We start from the raw sequence: 24,862 nt of genomic DNA on the forward strand, positions 1-24,862 counted from the left end.
TGTCAGGAAAACTGAAACATTTCTTTCTTGGCCATTGTAGCGCACAAACCCACCCCAAGTAGGAGTATGTATCTAAAACACTCCTGCTGGGATAGGGTTTACACTACAGCTATAGCTGCACAATCCTGAGAGTTGAAAAGAGATAGGGTCAAACCACATGTGTGCTGCAATGCAAAAGTCAAGAAAGAAAAATACAAGTATTTGTAATCAATTTTTCCATTCTCCTTTACACAATTATTATTGAATTGTGTATTCTTCTGCTGCCACTCTATTCATGAGCAATCAACACCTGAAATTTATTAAAGAACCCTCATATCTGTAGTGTTGATCTTTTGGTTCCCCACTGTGCTCACTGGTTCATTCCACCATCCCCTATAGGACACAGGAATTTTTTGTTTCTCAAGAAATTTCAGTTAGCAATTCCTTTTCAATAGAGCTCCATGCAATACCAGGGCAGGTAAGCCTTTACAGGCAAATTTAGTACTGCGAGTTTCAGTTGGTAACAGGGTTGCTTTAGTGTCAGGTTTGTGGAATTAAGAAGACTGACAGATTACAAGGAGCACAGTGTTTTAATTCTACTAGAGAGCGTAATCTTGGAGGTTATGTACACATAATAAAACATGATCAGTCAATATCATGCTCGATGAAAAGAAACATATTCAAACACCACCAGTATTATTAAATGCGTGATTTGATCAGAAAATAATATTTTATTGTAAAAAAAAAAAAAAAAAAGGGAAGTGCAACTAATCCTCCATTTTATTGTGACAAACAGTTATTTTGGAGGAAAGGACCTTTGGAACTATTGAATTGCTGAATAATCAATTATCTGTTTCTGTATGGTCAACAAAAAGGTGTTAAGTTGTAACATGTGTGACTATCATTGAGCCAAGTTATAGGTCTGTAATTCTGCTCTTGCCCCTTTAGTTGCATGTCTCATAAGCTTTCAGTGCCAACTTCGCTAGTCCCTCCAAAACCACATCTCGACAGGAAGCTAAAATGGTGTGTTAAAAAAAAAAAAAAAAAAAAAAAAAAAAAAAAGTATTAACAGACCCTTTGCCCTATAACTTACACTTAAGCATCTCTGATGGCATACCTGAAATATAGTTGCATTTTGCAGTTAACATATAACCTTATAAACTCCTTTAGTTGCCTCTAATGTAAGCTTCATATCTTGGCTGCACTGTATGCAGTTTATGTCAAAGGGCAGCCTAGTACAAATTGGGGGCCCAGATTTGTGAACTACATATAGCTCCATTCTGTTTTAATCTAGTTTTGTACAACAGTGTGTAACCACAGCTAGGTATGGTTGCAGCATTGTAAGTTTATGTACAGTTAATAATGGATTAACTATACAGTTTATATAAAATGTATATATTTCTGTATACAGATCATACACAAAGCCATAGAGGACTACATTTCTCAATGTTGCCTTGTTCTCCATGTCTCTTCAATTTCGTGCAGCAGAGGGCAGCCAAGTACACACATCATTTTTGTTAAGCCGCTTATTTAAAATGTCAAGTTTCCGTTTAATTAAACACTCTGCGCAGAATTCCTCTTCATTGTGTGGCCTCATCTACAGTTGCAGAAATTACCTTCTTTCATAAGCCAACTGCAAGTATTTAGCTCCTGTTTCTTGCTGAACATGAAACATGTTTAGGCCCTGCCTTTGGAGTGCTGCTATAAGGTATGCAAGTGTGAAAAGGTCTTTTGTTGGCCCAAAAGTAACAAGTAACAAATCCAAGGGCACTCTGAACTGCACACAATACTCCAAGCACCAAACATTTGGTAGTCTTTTGATGCTTGCCTTGGGTGCTTCTGTAAAAGATCTTGTTTCCTCTACACTTCAATGTTGCAGAAAAAGCCCAACATCATCTTTAACATGGTTCTGCTTGATGCTTTTCCATCAGAGATTTAATCCATGTTGTGCCGTTGATAAGTTTTGTAGTGGCAATGATATATTCTGTTCCACCATCCTCCAACTGAGACAGAAATCTAAGGGCAGCAATTTCTGCAAACGTCACTCCACCAAGGAAAAAAATGAGCATCACCTTGTTCTCACCCTGCTGACCTGCAGTAAAAGAAAGACAGGCAATTATACAAAATGTTAAAAAAAAAAAAAAAAAATTATATTTATATATATTTATATATATATTTATTCCTTTTCCTCCATCAGTTAGCTTGAGAATAGTTAATGATTTAATTTAAAACCCCAATTATGGAGTAGCAGACGTCTCAAACCTACATTATGGTTCTCACTACTAGATTTTCACTTTAAATCTGTTTACTAGCAGAAAACATGCCAGCTGAACAAAACCCTTATTGTTGTTGAGAAACTATCCCCCTCTCCAAACCCCCCACCCCCCCCCCCCCCTCCCCCACAAGCACAAATATGTACACATTTCATGTGTGACATATATAGCCATTGCTTATCATATGTGAGACAAAAGAACCAGTAAAGAAGAAACGCTGCAGGTTTACCCCCACTCAGACTGACAGAACAGGGATTCAGTCAAGATCCTAATGACCATCATCGCTATTAAACAAGGATTAAAGGAACCAAGGCTTTGTAGAAAGTGACAGATGATATTTAAACATACCCCCACATCATTACACACCAAGACTGATTTTCTTTCATTGTTGCACCAGGAAGGAAAACGGTTACATATAGCAACCAACATACATCCCAGAATCTAACTTTGTTGTCACAAAGGGTTCTGTCCATTCTCTTCTACAGTTACTCAGGCTAAAAGTCTAAATAACAGATCTTTTAGGAACTTTCCAGCATGGTCAGAGATGCTTTATTTTTTTCATCAATTCTGGACACACCATTTATTTTAACATACAGCTTTTGCAAGTGATCCTCAAATCTAATCCATCACTTGCTAGAACTGCATATAAAATGTCTAATGCCCTGGTTTTGGCCTCCAGTGACACAGTGAGTGAGAGGAGGGAGAAAGACAGCCTGTGAAAGTGACATGCAGAAATTATGTTTTACAGCAAGGTTAAATATTTTACATACGTTTCTTCATCAGACCGGGAGGCAGTGACTGCCGCTCTTCAAACTGGGGCCCAGGAAGGAGTTTTAGGACCTCCTCAATGCTTCTCCAACCAGGCCGGACCAGTATTTGTGCCAGACGCACACTGAGAGGAGCATAGCCGCTGTACACATAGGAGATGTCACTTGGATTCTGAATGTAATAAAAATAGCTGGGCTTAAAATCGTTTTTTCATACAAGTCATATGGTAATAGAGAAAGCAAATGACAAACAGTGCAGCGTGCCTTCTACAGTCAAAACTAAAGCTGGCCATAGATGGAGCAACTTTCTTTCCTGCAACCATGGGTAGCTCCCTTGTGCGTGCGGGGGGGGGGCAATAGTTGCATGAAAAAATCCAACAGGTTGGTTTTATCCAAGTTGATTGATCAATCAATTTGGGTACAATCAGCCTGCACATACATGGTTCGAATCTCGGCCGGTTCAGCAGACACAAACTGTTCAGCTGGCTTTAGAGGCAGATTCATTTAAAATGACCAAAAAGAAAATAAAAGGTTAAAAATTGTGTTTCTTGTTTAAAGTATACCTGTTATAATAAAACTATGGAGGCTGCCATAACTGACCACCTTTTGAAAATACTAGTTGCTCGGCTGCTATGATGAGTCACTCACTTTAAATACTTTCAGAGTTACCCATCTAAAACAAGCATGCAGGTCTTTAAAGTCACAGAAAAGAAGGAGACTGGCCACCTTTCCCTCTGCTTTATTCTTGCCATCCTAGCTACGTTATTGGACAGCTGTGGGAGAAAATTAGGTGCCCAGTCCGACCTCATAGCTTGGCTTAGGAAGCACCTAGCGACATGGGACAAAGTATTAATTGTACTTTGATATTTTATATGTTCCCATATGCAGATTTGTTTCAGGTCAGACAATTCGCATTTTCAACAAAAAAAAAAAAAAAAAAAAAAAAAAAAAAAAAAAAAAAGGTAAAAAAGGTCAGCCGCCACAGCTTTCTATTAAGCCAGGGATAGGCAACCTCGGCCCCCCCACAGCTGTGGTGAAACTACAAATCCCATCATGCCTCTGCCTCTAGGAGGCATGCCTGTGATTGTTAGGGTCTTGCAATGTCCTATGGGACTTGTAGTTTCAAAACAGCTGGAGGGAGAGGTTGCCTACCCCTGCTTTAAATCTTACCATGAAATGAAAGGTATAATTATTTGCGACAGACAAGAACATCACTTTTTTGCTCACTTTACAAGTACCATTAACTTATGAAATCAGCAAAAAACATATTGTTTGGCGACTATGGGCTCTATACTTTGCACATTACAATGTGCCTTATTCCATACTGTACCATTTGCCCCAGCTCACCTGCTCATTGACATCATCCATCCAAAGTCGTAAGGTCTTCCTGATAGTTGGATAATTATTCCTGCTACTAGTCTGGGATTTTAAAAGCCCTGCCTTTTCCAGATTGTGCAAAGTCAAAATGTGTTGATATCCATAAGTCTGCATGAAGAAAAATAGATAATTTCATACATTGAAAACGACACAGAAAAGGGGAATAGATTAATTAAACCTGAACTGAACCCACTGCCATCTTAGCGTCTATAAAGATCTGCGGCTACTATGGTGCTGACACATGACCGGCTAAATATGTGCTAGACAGCGCTTGTAAACCAATGTGCAAAAACATGAACAGAAACTGTTTATATTAAACTTAAATAATGAGTGCTCAGTCCAAAATTGTTACTTCTGTATTCAGGATCCAAAGACAACAAGATCAGTGACAACTTAAACAGGTTCACTCCTAACCTGCCCAAATGTTATGGGATATCTAAATAGGATATTCACAGATACAAGACCACGGTCACATGATTTGGTTCAGCCTTTAGTGAAGTTTAAACAGTTTGTCCAAATTAACTATTACCTTTCAGTAACAGATGCAGCAGCTGTTTGCACTGTAAAAACTGAATGTAGCTTCAGCTATATATAGTATACAGCGCTATATTCTGGCAGCAGGGCGGGAAATTCCTGTCCTGGTCCAAGAACAAAACATAGTCAGGCTGAGTGCTTTCATTCACAGGGAGCTTTGTGTTCTATGAATGAATAAAAAGCTTTCTTTGATTGGCTGAGGTGGAGAGGTGGGCAGATGACATCAATAGTTCCACCTCAGCCAATTGGAGAATGTTTTGTATTTATTCATAGAATACCATGCTTCCTGTGAATGGCTAAGCAGCACTCAGTCTGATTTGATTTTGTTCTGGAAGCAGCATGGCATGTTCCCATCCCACTGCCAGAATATAGCGCTGTATACTGTGGCTACATACAGTTTATACAGTGCACACAGCTGCTGCATCTGTTAGTGAAGGTAATACTTTGTTTGGACCAGCTTGGTCCAAACAAACTATTTAAACCTCAGTAAAAGCTGGAGATTAATTTGACCCCTACTACAGCTATACGGACCTTATTTACTTTTATTTTTTCATGCTAGAAAACGCATAGTCTTGTCTTGGAAGAGTTTTACTCCTCCATCTGTAGAGTCCTGGAAGGCTTTGGTGAATAAGTCCCTACCCTTTTACAAAGCCACATATATGAACAGGTGGGGGTGCTTCTTAAATTTGAAAAGGTATGGGGGGGGGGGTGGATGGCTTCACCTCTCACTGTAACAGACTAGTTTCAATCCTTTATTAATGTTATCCTTTCTGCCACATGAGTTTTTTGATGTGTACCCCATTGCCTCTGACAGGTGAATGGTCTTTCTGAAATATATGGTGGGTCTTATACCTTATCTCATATCTTATCTTTTGGAGAGTATGGGTGGTTCACTCACATGGATCCCTATATTTTGGTTGAGAGACGGAGAGACAGAGAGACACAGACTTGCTTGTACAGTATACTATAAGTGCTTGTTGAAAACAAAACAAAAAAATCATTTTTCAAAAAAATAAATAAAATAAAAGCTGGAGATTAGATTTGAATTCAATATTAAAAGTACACTGGAAAGGCTTCAAAAATGATGTTTCAAATGCATTCTAAAAAAGTGATTCATAAAAACCTGTGTATACAAGCTCATAAAGACTGGCACTGCTTTTGATCATTTCAAATTAAATTCCCCAGCAGGCATTTCACATACAAAAACAATGTGTGTAAGTCACCTGCAGAATCTCCTTCTTGTAGAAGTCCAGCACTTTCTGCTTGAGCCCAGTGTTGCAAACAGACTGAAGGCAGATTAGTCGTAAGACTTCTATCAGGGGGTCTCTCTTTGCAATGCGATCTTCTATGTGGGGATTTACCTGGTCAAAAACAAAAAATAAAAAGGAAATATAAAAACTTCAATTTAACAGGATTTTTTCTTTTTACCTGGAGATTTATCTGACACCTTTTGAAGGAGGGGCAGAAAACAGATGGCTACCAAAACCTAGCAGTCACCAGAAGCACAGTTGATAATGGCACTATTACATTTATTTACATATTCTTACAGAATATTCCTCAAAGTTTTGAAATATTTGCCCTTCTTGGCCAGGGAGTGTGCAGACTGTGGTAACATGGGAATAAATGGGATAACTAGTTAAGTTCTTGCTGCACTAAACACCCTATCTGGTTGCTATAAAGAGAACTACAGACAGACATGTAATAATTATAATAATATTTCATTCTAATAGTATATTCTATAGAACCAACAGTTTACACAGCACTTTACAATTTAAAGGAAGTACAGTTGCAAAGCAATTGAAGACAAGAGGGAAAGGAGGACCTTACGCCTGAGAGTTTGCAATCAAATAAAGGGGAGACCAAGTGATTCAAATGGTAATAACTGTTTGGGGGGAGGGGGGGGGGGGGGGTTGATGGAGAAAGTAACATTTCAGCTGTTGAGGAAAGCCTGTCCTGATGTTACATAAGAAATACATTTTCAGAATCACCCAAAAAAGGCACACAGAGTAGAAGACACCCAGACAGATTGGGGTAGGGCATTCCAGAGAATGGCAGAAGCAAGCATGTGGGAGGAAATGAAGAGGGAACTAGAAAGCAGGAGGTCTTGAGAGAAGCTAAGAAGACATTTTTTTCAAAGATATATTTTAGTTAGTTATTTTCTTGAAAAAGGTTGTACAAGAGAAAATAAAAGACATTCAAACATCAAATGTCTTTAACCTACATCAACCACAGACGGATACAATGAGTACCACAGTGCAAGAATAGGAAAAGGTCCACGATGTGGATTAGAATACAATGATTCTAATATCCTGGGTCTAGAGAGGTCAACGTGAGTTGACTAGAAATCCATTTACCCCATATTTTATCAAAAAGAAGACAGTTTCGGCAATTTAAAGATAGAACCAACCTTGTCTGTGTCAAAACCTGACATAAATTCTTGCTCCACTGTTAATTTATCAAAAAAATCCTCTGATGCTGAAAAGAAATTAAAAAAACACACTAGGTCAAAATAGCATTCTTGAAATTCGTATCAAAGCATAATAAAAATATGCCTATTCTATTATACATTAGAAACAGAAGTGCTCACATGAATGCTTCTCTGAAATTTAAAGAAATGCCTCAATCTAAAAAGGTAGGGGTGGGTACCATCGTCCATATTGGTTTAAAATTGAGACGAAATACCTGGGGCTGCTGCAAACAGGCCCCTTGGCGGAATTGGGACCCTCTCAGTACCCAAGGATTGAGCAGGAATAATAATAAAAACAACATTTTATTATTAGAAAAACCATGATTAAAACAATTGTACAAGACTATATACAATCAATGGTTACAACCGTGCATTGTTCATACGCAAGGTTTCAAGGAGTCGACGAACCCCAAAGATCATAAGATCACCGATTTGTAGATCTTGACTCAATCCTCTACATGTTTCGCGGCTTGGGCCACTTACTCAAGAGGTGCTTCTCTGTAATAATTAATAAAAAATATATATTTTTTTATAAGTACCTGAATTGGACTTGGTATTAGCCTTTTGGAATTCCTTGTAGAGCAGCACTGGGAACTTATCAGGTGAGGTATTAGAAAAAATATGCCAATAAGGTAAAGCTGACAGGAGTGGACCGCAAAGTGAGCAGAAAGAAAACATTGTCAGTCTGCTGCTCCTTCACTTTACTATTAGTAGGGTAGTTTCAGATGTGTATTACTTTATTGTACCAGAAAAAGTAGTGTGCTCTGTGCCAGGGCTGTGAAAATCTCAGATTTGTCTGGAGTTCAATGTTAACAATTTCAATGACAATCTTACAAAAGGATGGGATGACTCTGCCTGCAAGAGTTTAAAATCTACAGGAAATGAGAGTAGTGATAAATGAGGATCGAGTCTTAAGCTGTCAAACAAAGCAGCCATGTCTAGAAAGTGAGGGACTGCTAAACTGCTTGTTGTCTTGTGGTTTAGGATGAGAGGTTTGTGGAGATTAGTATGCAGCCCATTTAGTACCATCGACCCTTTTTGGAGCTGTCCCTGTGCAATCGTGGAAAGGAATTGGAAGATTAATGCGCCACTCAATTGGTATAAGTCCAGAATAGGCTTTGTGTTCAACAACATGTGTCATCACATTTCAGGTGCCAAAAATCAAGCTGGAGCAGCAAATTTACACAATCCTCAGCAACTATTTGTTTCACCGATCCCTAAGCCTAGCATATCCCAGACTTTTACCCTCAGGTAGCTCAGCCTTGGTGAAGCAGGATCCCTGTAGTCCTCAAAACCAATGGGCACATCTTGCTGAAAACAAATTAAGCCTAGTTATGGCCTAGCTAGCTGCCATAACCCCGGTATCCTCTTCAACAACGGGAGGTCCGCTTTCAGATAAAAGTGGTCTCAGTGGTGGATTCGGTGTTCAAACCACACATGTGAGGTATTGCTATGATCATTAGAGTGAGAGCAAAAATTCTAGCACTAGACCTCCTCTAACTCAAAACTGGTAACCTGTAGAAATTGTTAAACGTCGCCTATGGATATTTTTAAGGGTCAAAGTTTGTCGCCATTCCACAGCTCCTTAATCCAAGATCTGGGACCAATACAGATGGTGTACATCATAAAGAACAAAGCAGCAAGGAGCGCAGGAGTTTGTAAACCCGGTATCAAAATTCTTTATTAAAAACGCAGCACACTTACATCAAAGATGCCTGTATCTGCGGCAGTGCAAAAAAGGGAGATGGCTTATACAATGCCAAAGACCATGACCACACACACACACACACACACACACACACACCTCAGATCAGATGAACCTCCATTCAATGGCGCCAGAGAAGATGACAGCCGGCGGCTTCTACGGATGTGCTTCCTGCACCTCTCAGACTAAGCAGAACACAGCATTACACAGTAGGTAGGCAGCAACACTTTTTAGGGGACCCACCATGCCAAGGATTGACAGAGGGGGCGGGACCCTGAAACACATTGCCACCCACTCCTGTGATGCTGTGTGGTGCTTGGTCTGAGAGGCGCACAAAGTATAACCGTAGACGCTGCCAGCTGTCATCTTCTCCGACGGGTGGGGTGCCATTGCATTGAGGCTCACTGAGATGAGTAGTCTGTGCGTGTGGTCTTTGGCATTATATATAAGCCATCTCCTTTCTGCACGCTGAACTGGATACACGCATCGTTGATGTAAGTGTGCTGTGTTTTAATAAAGAATTGTGATATTGGTTTTACAAACTCCTGCGCCCCTGCTGCTTTGTTCTTTACCATCTTCTTAAGTTATATACAGGACAGTGACAGACAGGGCAACAGAAATGCAAATGTTGGTGATTGGGAGATTACATGGAAGAGATGTAGAGTTGGTATCATTGGTATGAAGAAGGCTAACCAAGTATGCTGACAATGTGACCAAGAGCAGAAGAATACACAGAATATAAAAGAAGGTAACAGACCTAAAATTTCTTCAGAATAATTGTGCTTCCTGATAATACTATATGAAACAACAAGATATCTTACTTGTTATATCCTTAATGAGTTCAGCAATGGATGTATGGTTGGCTAAGGAAGCCCTTTCAGCCTGCATATGCGGCAGCTGGGACACAAACTGCTTGATCTCCCCCACAGTTTTAGCATTGTGTCTCCCCTAAAGCAGTCACAAAAAACAAAAAAACACCACTGAAAAATCTGATGTTACAGCAAACAAGTTATGCATTACAAGTATAAAATTAAAAGGAATAATCTAGTGCCCCTAAAATATTAGCAGCAATGCCAGCTTTGAATTATTTCAAAAACTGGGGATATTGCTTCCATGTCTCTTCCAGGATGTCCAGTGACATACTTGTACACTAAGACCAACAGGAAATATTTTCTCTGTTTGAACTGTTTAATTTGTATAAATCTAAATAAAAAACTGTGGCTAAACTGATAAATTAATATAGCAACACAATCTATTTAGTGTAAAAGTTCTATAGCCCTTTAGTTCCGATTCCATCCGTGGCAAATTGTCAGGTCAGAACAGTGAAGTCAGCTACATTTTTTTAAACCCAGTAATGACGCAACATCCTTGGATCCATGGATAATAGTAAATGCATGCTGACCAGTAAATAAAACTATGCAATGTAACAAGCATCTGTCACCTAGGAAAACACCAGATTAAAGTTTCTAGTACTGGCAGGATCCATTAAGAATGCCCCATTTTGTTTTTATAAATGTAGCTTTTACTGAAAGCACTAAAAAGTATCCAGCAGTAGCTACTGTCAGTACCTGTTGTCAATGGCTTAATGGTGAATTTTTCAGATAGCTTATGCCCTCAATTTAGACCTTTTATTATGTTCTTGTCAACAGCAAGCTTAATTAAAAAAAAAAAAAAAAAAAAAAAAAAAAAAAAAAAAGGGAAGAAGGACTGCCATAGTTCACATTTTGTCATCTCCCATTTATGTATCTCTCCAATACCAGAACAGTTTTCAGACGGCAGATAAGTTGTAACAGTACAAAAGGTGGTTGCAGGCACAATAAGACTTTCAGTCATATATGCCAATTGCCTTGTTTGCTTAGCAAAAAGCTCTATGGTAACAAAGATTACATATCATACTACCAGCTGACATTGGTTACACAATATTCGGTCACATACCATAAGTGGGGTGAAATATGGAGGCACTATAGGTATAACAATTTAAATTGCCTATTAACAGTTTACAAGGGAGGATGCACGTACTGGTGTGACAAATCAGCACATACAGAACCTTATGTGACACACTGCGTATAGCAAAAAAAAATAATGGGTCAATTTTATAATCATATCTAATAACCCATGGTGCCATATTCTTGCCAGTACACGGGCATATCACATGGCAAACTTTATCACCAAGTACAATGAAAGGGTTAAGCACTTAAACACAAGATTTACAGCTAGCAGTGGGACTGCAAATATTCGGTGTGACCACATTGGGCAAGTCCTGGCATGAGGGTGATAATGACTCTGAGGTGTTAAATCTCCAATTTCAGTAGGGTATCAAATCTCATTATCACTTTCTATTGACGTCTTTTGTTCAGTCGCAGTATTTAAGATGGACTGATCTAGATGATGCCATGGAATTAACCTTTGTCACAATACAGGGGCCACTCAGCTTCTGCAGGTTTTCAGCTGTTGTCTTAGGCCTGTAACCTGTTCTAATTCCATAGAACAAGACAGCAGGGTTTATAGTCACACCTCATTAAATAGTTATGGACAAAACCTGTACAGCAGCTTTATGGAAGCCATCAGTCGTTTCACTTCCACTGTGAGATATGCCAGAATAGCTGCACTGGAAAAGTTTGTTTCCTTAGCCATGTTCATCAAAAGTAAAGGCTTTATTCAAAAAAGACATAATACACACAGCATATTCAAATCTATGCATAACATTTACTTTTTATTTCCAAACAAATCAAAGCTTCAGTTCACCAAAGACATTACCATATGCTTTAGATTAAAAGCCCAATTGACCTTTTCAGTGTAAATCTGCTAAATATATCCCAGGTGCATGAAAACAAGTGTACAAGGTCTTACAGTGCATCGTCTTTACAAAGCAGCCACAGCCCAGTAAAAAGCCGTTCTTCTGCCAGCAGCTGCAGAAAGTGAGAAAGCAGTGGTCTCCCTGCAGAGTTCTGTCATGCCCACTGCCTGGAGTTCTCCAATAAGCAGAGATCATGAACTATGCTCCGTGTAGAGCCTTCCATCTGAAAGCAGGAGGTGAGTTGGATCTCTGCAGAAAGACCATTGCTTTCCCACAGAAGATCAAGGATCCCACTCTGCACTGACAGTCACCAGCTCTCTGCTCAGGGAGCTCTGAGAATGGAGCAATCAGCAGTGTTTGATCACTTGGTTCTCAGCCTTAGAGCCGGTGGAGGACAGATGCAACATCAGACCGATGCTACATCCACCTGGGCAAATAGAATTGTAAAAATTAAAGAAATAAAAAACACACACCACGACTTCTTTTTAAGGATTGGTAACCTGCAACATATTACAATTTGCTTGATTTGGGTTTAATACCACTTTACATTACAGCAACTGATTCACATGCAGTGAATCTCTGGTGAACATCCCATTAAAAGCAGAAATTAAGCCAACCACCGGTATACTCCGGTTATTACTTTTTATTGGCTACATAGCATGAAACAGTATAAATGCTAACGCATGTCAGCTATTGCATGAACCATTCACTGCTTTAAAAATATACTTCAAGATGCTTCAAATTTTGTCCGATCATAAAACATGCAGTCCATATACGCATATAGCATGCCAAAGGCAGGACTGCTCCTAATAATGCTTACATGTACACTCACTTATGACTCAGGTCTGGGCAGACTGCCAGACATTTAGGCCCTAAAGAGAATAAAGAGAAGGGCATTCTAAAAAACCCTAAAACATATTGGCATGTTTAATGGATACCTGAAAGCAAATAAAAAAAGAAAAAAAAAAAAAAAAAAAAAAAAAAAAGAAGATGGAGGACAAAAATTTGAAAACCCCGTCTTCAGATCTTTTGCATTTTGCATGTTCACACTACGATCCACTCAATGTGAGTTTCATGGAATGCTTCAACCCCAATGTTATAATATGTTAAAGAGGTTACCTCAAAAGCAGCAGAGATAATCTTGGCCTTTTTACTGAGCACTGAACCCACAGCATTAAAGTTTTTGTCTCTGATCTCAGCATAGAGCTCCTCCGCAGAGTTTAGAAGTAGTTTCTTGGGCTCAGTAGGTAAATCCTTCCCACCTTCACCTTGTTTTTTGGCAGCAAATTTCTCTGGAGGCAATTTCACATGGCCTGTGTGAGCAGGGATATTTCATTAGGATTGTGCATTGTCAACATTTAAAGTCTCATAAAAACATTTTTACACTGTTCACTCCATAGGAACTTTGATCACTACATCAAAACTTGGCAATATACTGGTAAATGTTGGTGACTACAATAATTGGTAACATACTGGCAACTCCTAATGAATACAATATCAATTTGGTCTTTTTATGACAGTCTTTGCATGTTCAGAGAGAAGGTTTCCCAAAGAAAAAGTTGCTATCAAAGACTGGTAGCATTTCCTTCACACATGATTTGGCATTTAAAGTAAACAAAACTTCGCCTTACCAATTGTATTTCACTCTGCAACGTGAGCTTACACCCTGTGATGCGTTTTTGGTGCGGTTTTTGAGTCACATGTCCTTTATAAATATAAACCATACAACAAACATGGTAAAAAAAATAAATAAATAAAATTGCAGCCCTTACACAAGGTAGTCCATCCTCCAGGATCTTGTAAGAGAACACTCCCTCATATTTTCCTTCTCTTCCCACTATACCGGAGTCATGGTAATATAAAGTAAAAAAACAGTCTCTTGGGACACCAGAAGACTTTGGGGTTTATTTACTAAAACTGGAGAGCACAAAATCTGGTGTAGCTCTGTATAGAAACCAATCGGCTTCCAGGTTTTGTTGTCAAAGATTAATTGAACAAGCTGAAGTTAGAAGCCGATTGGCTAACATGCATAGCTGCACCAGATTCTGAGTGCTCCAGTTTTAGTAAATCTCCCACATTGTGAAAAAAAGAGTCACTGCTTTTACTGTCACTAATCCGGTATTAGGATATAGGAAGATACCCAGCTGGTTGCCCTTTGCGTATCTAAACACAATTACTACCTCCTACGGAACGAACAACTGAGAAACTAATCCAGAACACAGCCTCAGCACATGTTTGGTCAGGTTGTGATCAGGAGTTGCTCTCCTACACACAGCCTCAAGGTTTGCCAAATTAATGCTGTGTCTGGGTTCAGAGAACTGTTCCCAACAAAAGCCCCCCCCCCGTTTATATATGCTGAGGATTTGTTTAGCAGCAGTTCTCTGAACACAGGTTCAATTGTCATTTTACATGCCCTGAGGCTGTTTGCAGAACAGCAGCTCCAATCCCAGACTAAGCACTCTTTGACCGGAGGACCAGTTTCCCTACACACAGTCTCAATGGTAACAACACATGAGGTATATAAGCTGTCCATACTAAAGTCTCTTTTTCAAGTTCTCAGAGTAGGAATGACACTTACTATTATGGATGCCATACACTTCATCAATAAGCCCTTCGTAAGTTAGCTGTGTTGCCAGAGGTGTCAATAAGTCCACATTGCGATCAAGCAACAATAGGGTGTCAAACACTGGAGTTATCTGGTTGTGGCTCCCTCCCAGTTCTCGCTTCATTCTGATCATCATATTTGCAACATGCTGCAAGAAGACCATTTAGTATTAAATCTTGCTGGTGAATGAAAACCTTTCCCAACCTCCAGACTGGAAACTAAGGTGCCCCATAGGAACACTATAACAAGACATATTTTGCCGTTTGCTAGCTTATGTGATGGCTGTATTAGTTTTCATTTTTCAGGCTTAGAAAAATTGTTACATGTTAATCTTGCCAGAAATGTACGGTCCTTATCACTCTCTGAGAGGTAATCTTCCTTTTATAAACTACTACTCCCATCACCCCCCCCCTGGAGAAGTTGGAAATTCAGCCTGGGTGGCAACCATGGCCCCTTTCATAGGCTGTGGGCAATAGGAGGAGTGAGCAAAGCCAGGGACAGAAATGTGTTTTAATTGCAGGTTTAACAGGAAAAAAAAAAAAAGCCTGAAAAAAGAAAAAAAAACAATGCAGGTAATTAGCCAGAGAATAGCAATATATTTTTTGTTTATATATATGGTTTTAACCACCCTTTCTAGGTCTGTACGCATTTAGTCTAACTCTTCTCAAATGCTGTTTTGCTGAAAGAGATAATGGTAAAAAAGGATGGCAAAAATGCTGCGGGTGTCCATAGAGAACAGTAATGCTAACACACAAGCACAACATGGAAAACCAAATAAATAAATCAGCAGATTTCTAAAAGATTAAAAAAGTGCATGTCCTATTCTAAACTAGGTGCACAGGAAGGTCTCTTCCCATAGAAAAAATAAATAAATAATAATAATTCTTCAGGTTCTCCTCCCACAGTCTATACAAGAGTATAACCCAATTAAACGCTGTCTGTGTGAATAAACCCTACCAATGTGAAAGTCCAGCTAAGACTTACCCTGGCACACTCTCCTTTCCCACAGATTTGTGGAATGGTTCCATATAATGCCTGCAGAGTGGTAAGCCCTTTAGCTGCATGATATAGAGTGGTCTGGTCATTCTCCAAGCAACATTCCTGGTAAAATGAGTGAAAGAACACACCAATACTGTTAGGGAGCATCAGAAAAATAAATATTTTACCAGTAATTGGCCCATGTGGATTTCCCATATACAGGTACAAGTAAAGTAGGTCAATATAAACAAATCTGTTATACCCCATTTACACAGTCACCAATAATCTGCATGTATTATTACCATTGTATTTACAAGCCAACCTGAGTAACAATACAAAACAGATAATAAATAAAAGGATATCATTTACACACTTAGGGTGCGGGATTACAGATCTGCGCTGTCCGCTTCCCCTTTATGTATATTAATTTGGTGTTTCACCAGAGCTCAGACAGCAGCGATCCCATTTAATCCCTTCATTAGTATATCTTTGGTGCTTGAATTATTTTTTTTTTTTTTTGTTCATAATTTACACACTGCTCTTCAAAAGAGAGTTTTTTGCCCAAAGCTGCTCGTATACAAAATAAAACTAAGAAATTTATTCCAAAATATCATAAAAATGTAGCGCGCTACCCCCGTAGGAGCTGCTAGTTAGTCCATTCCTTTTCGTTAGTGTGGTTCCATTACCCCCTTCCTTGCACAGATATACACAGCAGACAGTCCAGAACAGTTGAACATTAAACTTTATTCTTTTCCCTTAATGCATGGCAGAAAAGAATGTGCAATATGTACACTCTGTATCTTCAGGAAGTATGAGCTGCCTCTAAATCTTTGGTTTCTGTAATGGTAGTTCTATCCTTTTCCCTTAATGAACCGACAGGGCCTCTCTGAAAAACACCTTGGGACTCAGATCTTAGAAGTGCCAGGCCTCACCTGCCTATCTTGACTGCTGCAATCCTTCCCGGTCGGCTCAGGAAAAGTCCAGGCGCACCTGATCTACTGCAACCTCTTGACAGCCGCTTCCTGCTCCGCATGTTCAGAACCATACCAGCCGATGATGTCTGATCCATGACTCCTGGAGATTCTTTAGGTAGCTTAGTAAGTGAACCATCCAGCGCTGAGGTCTCTGAACCCTCAGGCCTTCAGGTTCAAGATCTGGTGCTATCGAGCACTGAGAGCATTACACCCCCAGGCCTTCAAGCCTGGACCCCTGAGGGTCACATTCTTGCTGCTTCTCTGGATCACATTCCCATCTCCAACCACCTCCTCCCCTTGAGCATGTGATCCCCACTTTATATAGGCTTAATAGCCCCTGCCCACTCAAATTAATGATTGGTTCAGGGTAGCCCATACAAACTAACTGCATCATGTGTCCAAACCACCTTCCCTCCAGCACCTCTCACTGGAAGAACAGGGCATCACTCATAACAGAATACAGGTGATCACACCCCCAGTTTTACTCTGTCACTTCTCCCAACCAAATCAAACCCAACCAGGCTTAAACCGACAGGGCAATGCACTGGCAATTTTACCTAACACTAAACCTTACTAACTAGTTAGCACACACCTAAGTAGGAGAGCGCTACAAAAATACAACACTACGACATGGCCCTGTAGCCTATTGATTATATTGCCAGAGAATCCTTAGTTCTAAGCACTGAAAACAGATGCAACTCTCAACCTAAACCCTAAAAGAATACCCACACATTTATACTATACCTCAAAAAACGAGAAGTGTTAGAGAAAAAAAAAAAAAAAAAACCCACCACACACCCACACCCACCCCAAAAAATAAAAAAATATACATACTCACTCTCGGCTGCAGCGGTCCACCACCGGCTCTAACACTGACAACCGAGAGATCAAGACTTCTCATTACTCAGTTCTTGTTCTGCTTTGAGCAGAGATCGGTGACTGTCAGTTACCTGCTCTCTGCTCTGCCCTCCTGGAACTCTGGGCTGTGTAGGGGGCAGAAGAGGCTGGGTAAGGCTCTAAGCAGCACGCCAAGAGCCTGACCAAGCTGCTGGTCAGATATCTGGGTGGATCTGGACATTGTCGGGGTCTTTCCAGAGCCTGAACTGGCTCTGCAATGTTAGCCAATGGCGAGTCCCAGAAGTTACTCATGTATTTAGATTCAGGACTGTCCGTAGGAGCTGCTGCATATCACACCCAGCCTGCATGAGACCTGCCCTTTAAGCCTCAGTGTGTGCACGTAAGGTGGCTGAAGAATGAAGCCTCCAGCAATGATTCCTGCTGGAGTTTTACCCAAAGCACACACAGACAATCATGTGGATGGAAAACAGGGGAAAGGGAGCTGATGCCATTCATCCTTCCCCTCAGGCCGATGAAAAGAGTTGTGTGGGACAGTTTCCAGGAGGAGAGGACATGAAAAGCTTCCTTCCTGGGAAATAGAGAAGCATGCGCACTGACAGTGGCAACGCAATAACCAGAGGATCAGCTGCTACTGCGTTGCCACGACAATAGGGAAGCCCATGGATACAGCAAGATCAACCAGTTATTTACAAACAATGTCAAGTTACATTTGATAAAGCTTCTGCATTAAGGGTTAGAAAACAATATTAAAGAAATGTACACTGAATATATTTGGGTTTAATGACACTTTTATCAGTTATTCTTATCCTAAACTTGTTTTAGCTAGACTTCAGCTGCCCATACCTGGTTTCCAAACTGAGGCGGATGGAGGAATCCCTCCATTTTCTCCCCCTTTCCAAGCCAGAACATTGTTTTGTGACACTGGCACACGCTGTCGTCTAAATACACTTATCGTTGTTTCACCTGATTGGCTTCAGCTGCTGATCAATGGAATTTTTTTTCAACTTGTCCCTTTGACAGAAGTTGATCAAATAAACGACTTCTGTTGAGCAGGAGAGCCCGCACACATCTAATTTCAAATTTTGATCTGTGTAAAACTGGCTTTACACCCAAATGGTACCAAAAGATATAGGCTCTGTGTGCAATATTGCCACATGATGGCAAACTGAACATAAAAAACCACTAACACAATATAATATGCCTTCCAAGTGCACAAGGTCAACTTAAAAATATTAGGGCTTTCTCATCCTAAAAAAAAACAATATGACACATCTAAACAAGGATGCAATTCAGTGATTTATACATACATCGGGCTCATATTCTTTTTACTCTAAGCTCCTAATACAACAACAGACAACCAAAGGCATGCCAAGATTTTAACTAACATAATTTGGCAGATTCCACCATTCAGAGTATGTACCCACAAAGCAGACCTCATATACAGTATCAGTTTGTTGCTCACAGTACAATATGCACAGTATAGATAATCCAATCAAACAGAGCAATGTGTTATACAGGTCTTTAAAGCAAAATTTGTCTGGGCAATATAGTTATCTAGCTTTGGAAAAGCCTTACCAAATGCTATTCATAGGGACTCCTTGTGTATGGCAACAGTGTTTGGTTGCACGCGGAGATTAAGTTAAAAAATGAAAGCGTTTTTACATTATACACTTTGTTATGCTTTATGCTTATAAATTGTTAAATAACTAGTACATACTGTAAGAACAAACAGTTAATCACCTTGAAAGCATTCTCAGATTCCATAGACAACAGATCTCCATCAAAAGGAATCAAGTTTAGACGATATTCTTCCCGATGGAAAAAAGATCCAAGAACACCAAGATCCTTTAGCCGCTGTTCACACAGCAAGCTACGACGAGGCACAAACAAGATGTGAAAGTCCCGTTGTGGAAATCGATTTTTTTCTTCTCTATGGAATAGAATTGGTGGAAGGTAAATTTTAACCATATACAAAGCAGATAGTTCCTTATTTTTTTTTACTTTAAATGACAGAGATGCTTTATAAAATAAATCCTAATTAACTTCCCACTGTGTAGATGACACTGTCTAATACATGCACTTACATTCCACACTCATGTCCATTGCTTCAATTGTTTCTGCGGTCCTTACAAAGATTCTGTGCTTAAAAAAAAAGGATTTTTCACCCTCCCTCTCCCAACAGTATTCAGGTCTGGCAACCGGCTACTCAGGCACCAAGCACTGCCCATGGCCATATACCTGGAAGTGCTGGGACTTTTAACCAGAACTGCAGAGCACACAAACAGGAGTGAGGAAGTTTAAGTAGATCATAAGTCAAAATTTAATTTAGAAGGAGCAGGTAAAGGTAAAACCTCCTGTCAAATTATTTTGCTTAGTGTCTAATTTAGGATATTTTTCTTTACTTTCTTTCTCAGAAACACAGCGGGTAGTAACAGGAAAGCTCTCCAAAGTAAGATAAATCTTTCTTTGTCAGCTGTCACTGCAACAAGCATCCCTATTGAAAGATTTCATCTCCACTTCTCCTGCAGTGACAACTCAAAATGTTGGATATCACTTACTTTTGGATAAGCTTTTAGACAATGGTTGCCTTGACAAACCGAGAGGGCGAATCTGCCCAGCTAGGGAAAAAAAAAAAAAAAAAAAAAAAAAAAAACTGACAGGGGCTTTAACCGTTCTGCACTATATCCAAAATTTAAAAAAATAAAATAATCTGTGGCTTTACATACATGTAAAAAAATAAAAAATAAATAAACACTAGTGCGCCTTCTACACAGTACAGAAGGTTAGTTGAGAGTTTATTATTCCACAGATTACTTTTAAATCATAGAATGATAAAATCTGGAACCTGTGGTTGGAGCACCCTGAAGCTATTACAGAACTGCCAGTGTGACCGTCCTCCCAAGTTCATTTTACTGGTGTCCCAAGCCCATTTTTGGTATTGCCTCTGAAGTTTCTATTTCTTAACCACTTCACTCTTTAGGTGACAGTGCCCCTTATTTATGTACCCAATTTTCAGACTCTATCGTTGTGGAAGCTTGTAGATCTGTCGTTATTCTTTCTGTCCTATGATGTTAAATGCATTAATGTCTCCTAATCATATCTTACCATAGGGCCTTTATGCATCCCCCCAAATGGCAGTTGAAGCACCCTGCTTTGTCTGTAATTGCGGACTGTATCTATGTCATTGATTGTAATTTTTAACTTGATTGTTTTTTTCTCTCTGGCAGTGGTTTCCTCCTAATGCAACTTGAATATTCAATAAAAATAGAATTTAGAAAAAAAATAAATAAATAAATTATAGCAAGAGGGTGATCATACAGAATCTAAAATGAGTCTAAGCCAGTTAGATGTGTTACAGCTAACTCAATTACCAGTGTTAGGCCATACACGGAGTGAATTTCTTTCCTGCAACCACGGGCAGTGTTGACAGGGAAATCCCCTCCACTGATCCATTGTATTCTCCCGTGGGGGGGGCGTCTTCGCTGGGTGAAGATAGTGGTTATTACTAGCGGCTATACCAGCTGCTAGTGATAATTGTATGTAAAATCCGGCAGGCTGGTTGTACCCACGTTGATCGATTGATCAGCTTGTGTACATTCAGCCTGTCCATACATGGTTCGAAGCTGGCTTTATGACAGCAAATTGATAATTTAACAAACAAACCTTCGAATGTTCTCAGCGATAATGTCCATGAGTTCAAGTCTAGGCCTGACAAAAAATATGATGTTTTTAACATCAGATTGTGGCAAAGGCCCCAACTTAAGCGTAAACATTTTTTCAACTTCATGTTCCTGAAAATGAAAAAATAAAGATGGATTAATCAAAAACGTGAGAGGCATAAGAAGCACTACAAAATAATAAAAATGAAAAATACCTTTAAAAGTGAATACTGTGCAATTAATCCAAAAGGTCCTGTCAGATATTCATCCCACACAATAGCCTGCAAAAAACAAAAAAAATCAATTCAATGTTGTGAAGTTGCTCCAAAGGAGAGGGGTGGCATTGGGTGTTAAAAATCTAAGTGGTTAAAATAAAATTATTACACAGAGCAGGTGTACCTTCAGGGGTTTATGTAGCACTCGATGAGAACCCCAGCAGTACAGATGTGGCCAAAAGTAATGGTATCCCCTCCCTCCATTGGTCATGAAATAAACTGGAATTGATGTAAGTACATAAAATCCACCTTTCTTTATGTCATTGTCCAAAAGACAAAGACACTCATGAGGCTGCCAGTTACAAGGCAGAGGCATGATGAGACTTGAAGTTCTGCAACAGCTGGAGGGCCGCAAGTTTGACACCCCTGGCCTAGGCGATTCCACTGGCAGTTTGGCAACACGCCTCCCTGCCCGCAGCCTTCTAGGACACATCACCGGTTCCAAGACGCTGCAGGAGCATTCACAAAGTGCAGTGCAGCTGGCACACGCACAGTAGGAAGCCAGCTGTGAATCTGCAAGCTGTAAGAGCCGGCTTCCCACACTAAACAGGACAGCACCAGGAACCCGAAGACTGATGAAGAACCAGCCCTAGTGAGGATGGCGCTGGATCCTTGGAAAGGCAAGTGTCACTTTTTTTTTTTAAGTCAGCAGCCACAGGATTTGTACTTGCTGACTTTTATTTAATTTTTTCAAATTCTTGGGTGCTTTAATGCCCTAAATTCAAAAATAATTACCTCTGGTTTATAGATAACGAAACTGGAGGTAATGAAGATCTACTCTATGTTGATTTACAGAGACAGGCAAAGTACAGTGTGTAGCAGGGTGGCATGTTTGCTGCCGCAACTGCCTCTCCCCCTTCACTGGTTGCCAACAACTCTGTTGGATCCACCGCCGACAGCCTCCTAGCAACCAATGACACTGACAGTGGACTGAGCCTCATGGGGAAGCTGAGGGACTAGCTCCCCATCCGCTCTCATCTTGTGATTGACAGCAGGCAGAGTCTATGGCCAATAGCAGGCTGACTATTGACTAAGGGATCCTCCCACTGCCTGATCGAATCACAAGGGGGGGGGGGAACATGATGGGAAACTAGCATCTCTAAATCCCCATCAAGCTCCGCCCACCCAGCTATAAAACTCCTCCCTGCTGCACTGTCTATGTGACAGCTGGGTGTCATCCATCCCAGAAGACTGAGGACAACTAGTGGCCAAAAGGGTTTCACTATCACATAGAATGTATTTGAACACCCACTGAGTGATATTAAAGGAGGGCTCCAGCCTCACAAACACTGTAGCTGCTGACTTTTAATAAGGACACTTACCTGTCCAGCGAGCCCGCGATGTGGCCCCCCCCCCAAGGCCGATCCGTCCATCAGATCGCCTGCCGGCGCCTCCATCCTAACTGAGGGAAACAGGCAGTGGAGCCTTGCGGCTTCACTGCCCGTTTCCTACTGCGCATGCGCGATTTGCACGGCACTTTGTGAATGGCCCCTGTTGTTTCTTGGGGCACACACAGTTCCCAGAAGGCAACGGGGCAGCTCGCCGAAGAGGAGGAAGTGCCGCGGAATAGGAAGAGACAGATTAGGAAGACTGCCTAGCAACAGGGGTTTCAGGGAAGTTAAAAAAAAAATTTTTTCAAATGTTCTTTTTTAATTTTTTAAAGAATTTTAATGCTTTTATTTTAGGGTGGCCGTCCACTTTAAAAAGAATCAAACCCAAAGAATCATTTCATATTATATCCAAAACTAAGAAAAGAAATAACAGTTTTTGGTAATATGTCATTCTATTATTATATATAGTCAATCTATAGGCAGAGTAGTGGGTATCCATAGATCAATGCAGGCCACATACATACTAGCTGGAGCAGAACAGGCCTTAGTATGGAGGCAGGGTGACACCGGAAACACACACAGCAGACTTGTGTCTCATCACTAAAGACAAATCCACTCCCTCACCTTACTGCCCGCACACTTATCCAGGAACTCCCGCAGCTCAATCCGCATCGCCTCACGCAAAACGTTCATGTTCACCCGCCCACAGGACAGATGGGTCGCCATGTTGAATTTCTTTCTGACAGGACGATTCATGTGACTGGTCATGTGACGGGAAGCCACGCAGTGCAGATAGCTAATGAGAGACTCACTTCCTCCTGAAGGCTTCGCCTGAGAGTAGTAATATGGCCGGAGCGGCGTCACGTGGTCATGTATGTACACATGCGCTGTTTTCTCCCATTACTAGTGTACTAAGAGATTTTTTACACTAGTAATGGGAGCGGACAAAAGAGACACTGGCTGTGAATTGGGGGCAGAGCTGGATTTATGAGGAGGCAAAATGACCCCTGACAGAAGATGCCCCCCTCTATACAAAAATTGTTTAAAACAAAAATAAATAAATATATATATATATATATATATATATATATATATATATATTATAATATATCATTTAAAAAGTACTTTCTTTTATGAAATGTATCTTTGAAAGTAATAATTTGCCAGTGCTCTGTCAGATTAGGCGACCCGTCAGCTCTGGTAACGGACGTGACTTTACCAGAAAAAAAGAGCTTACTGCGCATGCACAATGCGTTCCAGCATGGCCGCTATGCATTTCCTATAGTGACAGAACACGAAGGCAGCAGCGGCCATCTTGTTACACCCAAGCAAGTCTTGAATTTCTCACCTGTTTTAGCAGTAAAGTCAGCTTATATCGTTGAATACAGTATTGTAAGTCTGTGATAGTGTTTTCATGTTAAATTTGAAAAACAGCGGCAAGGCTGCTCTCAGAAAGTGTCGCTGACTATCTTGGTACACCCCGCACTGCTCACCTCCAAACTGAGAGTCATAAGGGCCCCGAAGACATTTTTGGACACCCTCAGTCCATCGCGTTGATGTACTGTATTTGACTATATGTAAGCTCTGTTTACTGCTAAAATAAGTGTGATATTCAAGAGTTGTCTGGGTGTAACAAGATGTCCGCTGCCGCCTTCATGTTCTGTCACATTAGGCAACTTGCTACAATGCATAGCGCATGCGCAGTAAACAGATTTCGTTGGTAATGACACTTCCGTTACCAGATCTGACAGAACACCGGCCATCATCTGCACTGGTATATTGTATTGTTTTTCAAAAATGAATTTTGGTGGCTGAAGCAAACCACAGAGCTGTGTGTGTGTCCTCAGAATGATGTGTCATGCATTTTAGAAATGTGTGATTGTCATTAAGAATGTAAACCAACTTTGTGTATAAGGGGGCCCCCAAATCTGAAGTGCCCTGGGCCCCCCAGGGTCTAAATCTGCTTCTGATTGGGGATTCTGAGTTGCTTTTGTACTCACACTGATCTGTATATGGAGGAAAATCAGTGCAATCCGATCTATATGAGTCTGGGAAATACTGCTGGTTCTACACCAGTATAATGTGGCCCCTAGAATAACCACAACTCTGTGAGGTTTTAAGAGATTTGTACAGACTGAGGGAACTGACATTCAAAACCTACATCCCCAAACCAAAGGTCACAGTTACACTACCCATAGGCCACAGCCAACGCATTTTTGACCTATTACAGATCTCATTACAATTTATATTCCACTAAGTTTCAGAAGTGGGCCAACTGTCACC

At 40.4% G+C, this 24,862-nt stretch overlaps 1 protein-coding gene across 1 annotated transcript; it reads right to left on the minus strand.

The window, feature by feature from the left end:
- Window positions 1–1,007: 1,007 nt before the first annotated feature.
- On the minus strand, window positions 1,008–23,347 carry VPS33A (VPS33A core subunit of CORVET and HOPS complexes). Its single transcript, XM_073626906.1, has 13 exons — window positions 23,204–23,347; window positions 21,189–21,254; window positions 20,978–21,105; window positions 19,055–19,244; window positions 15,489–15,605; window positions 14,478–14,652; window positions 13,019–13,212; window positions 9,924–10,050; window positions 7,338–7,405; window positions 6,154–6,291; window positions 4,367–4,504; window positions 3,023–3,191; window positions 1,008–2,071 (listed from the first exon to the last, which is right to left on the minus strand). Exons 1-13 carry the CDS (start codon window positions 23,345–23,347, stop codon window positions 1,878–1,880), a joined length of 1,848 nt encoding a protein of 615 aa, XP_073483007.1. The 3' UTR covers window positions 1,008–1,877.
- Between the last annotated feature and the right edge of the window lie 1,515 nt (window positions 23,348–24,862).

This window comes from Aquarana catesbeiana, linkage group LG01 (assembly GCF_042186555.1).
Source record: "Aquarana catesbeiana isolate 2022-GZ linkage group LG01, ASM4218655v1, whole genome shotgun sequence".
NCBI lineage: Eukaryota > Metazoa > Chordata > Amphibia > Anura > Ranidae > Aquarana > Aquarana catesbeiana.

What these genes read in the sequence shown, in the direction of transcription:
- VPS33A (XM_073626906.1), bottom strand. Translation starts at nt 23,347, where the DNA reads ATGACCAGTCACATGAATCGTCCTGTCAGAAAGAAATTCAACATGGCG. An exon ending in ATAAGTGTGCGGGCAGTAAG is followed by an intron (nt 21,255 to 23,203) that starts GTGAGGGAGTGG and finishes TGTTTTTTGCAG; the next exon opens with GCTATTGTGTGGGATGAATA. An exon ending in ATCGCTGAGAACATTCGAAG is followed by an intron (nt 19,245 to 20,977) that starts GTTTGTTTGTTA and finishes TCTATTCCATAG; the next exon opens with AGAAGAAAAAAATCGATTTC.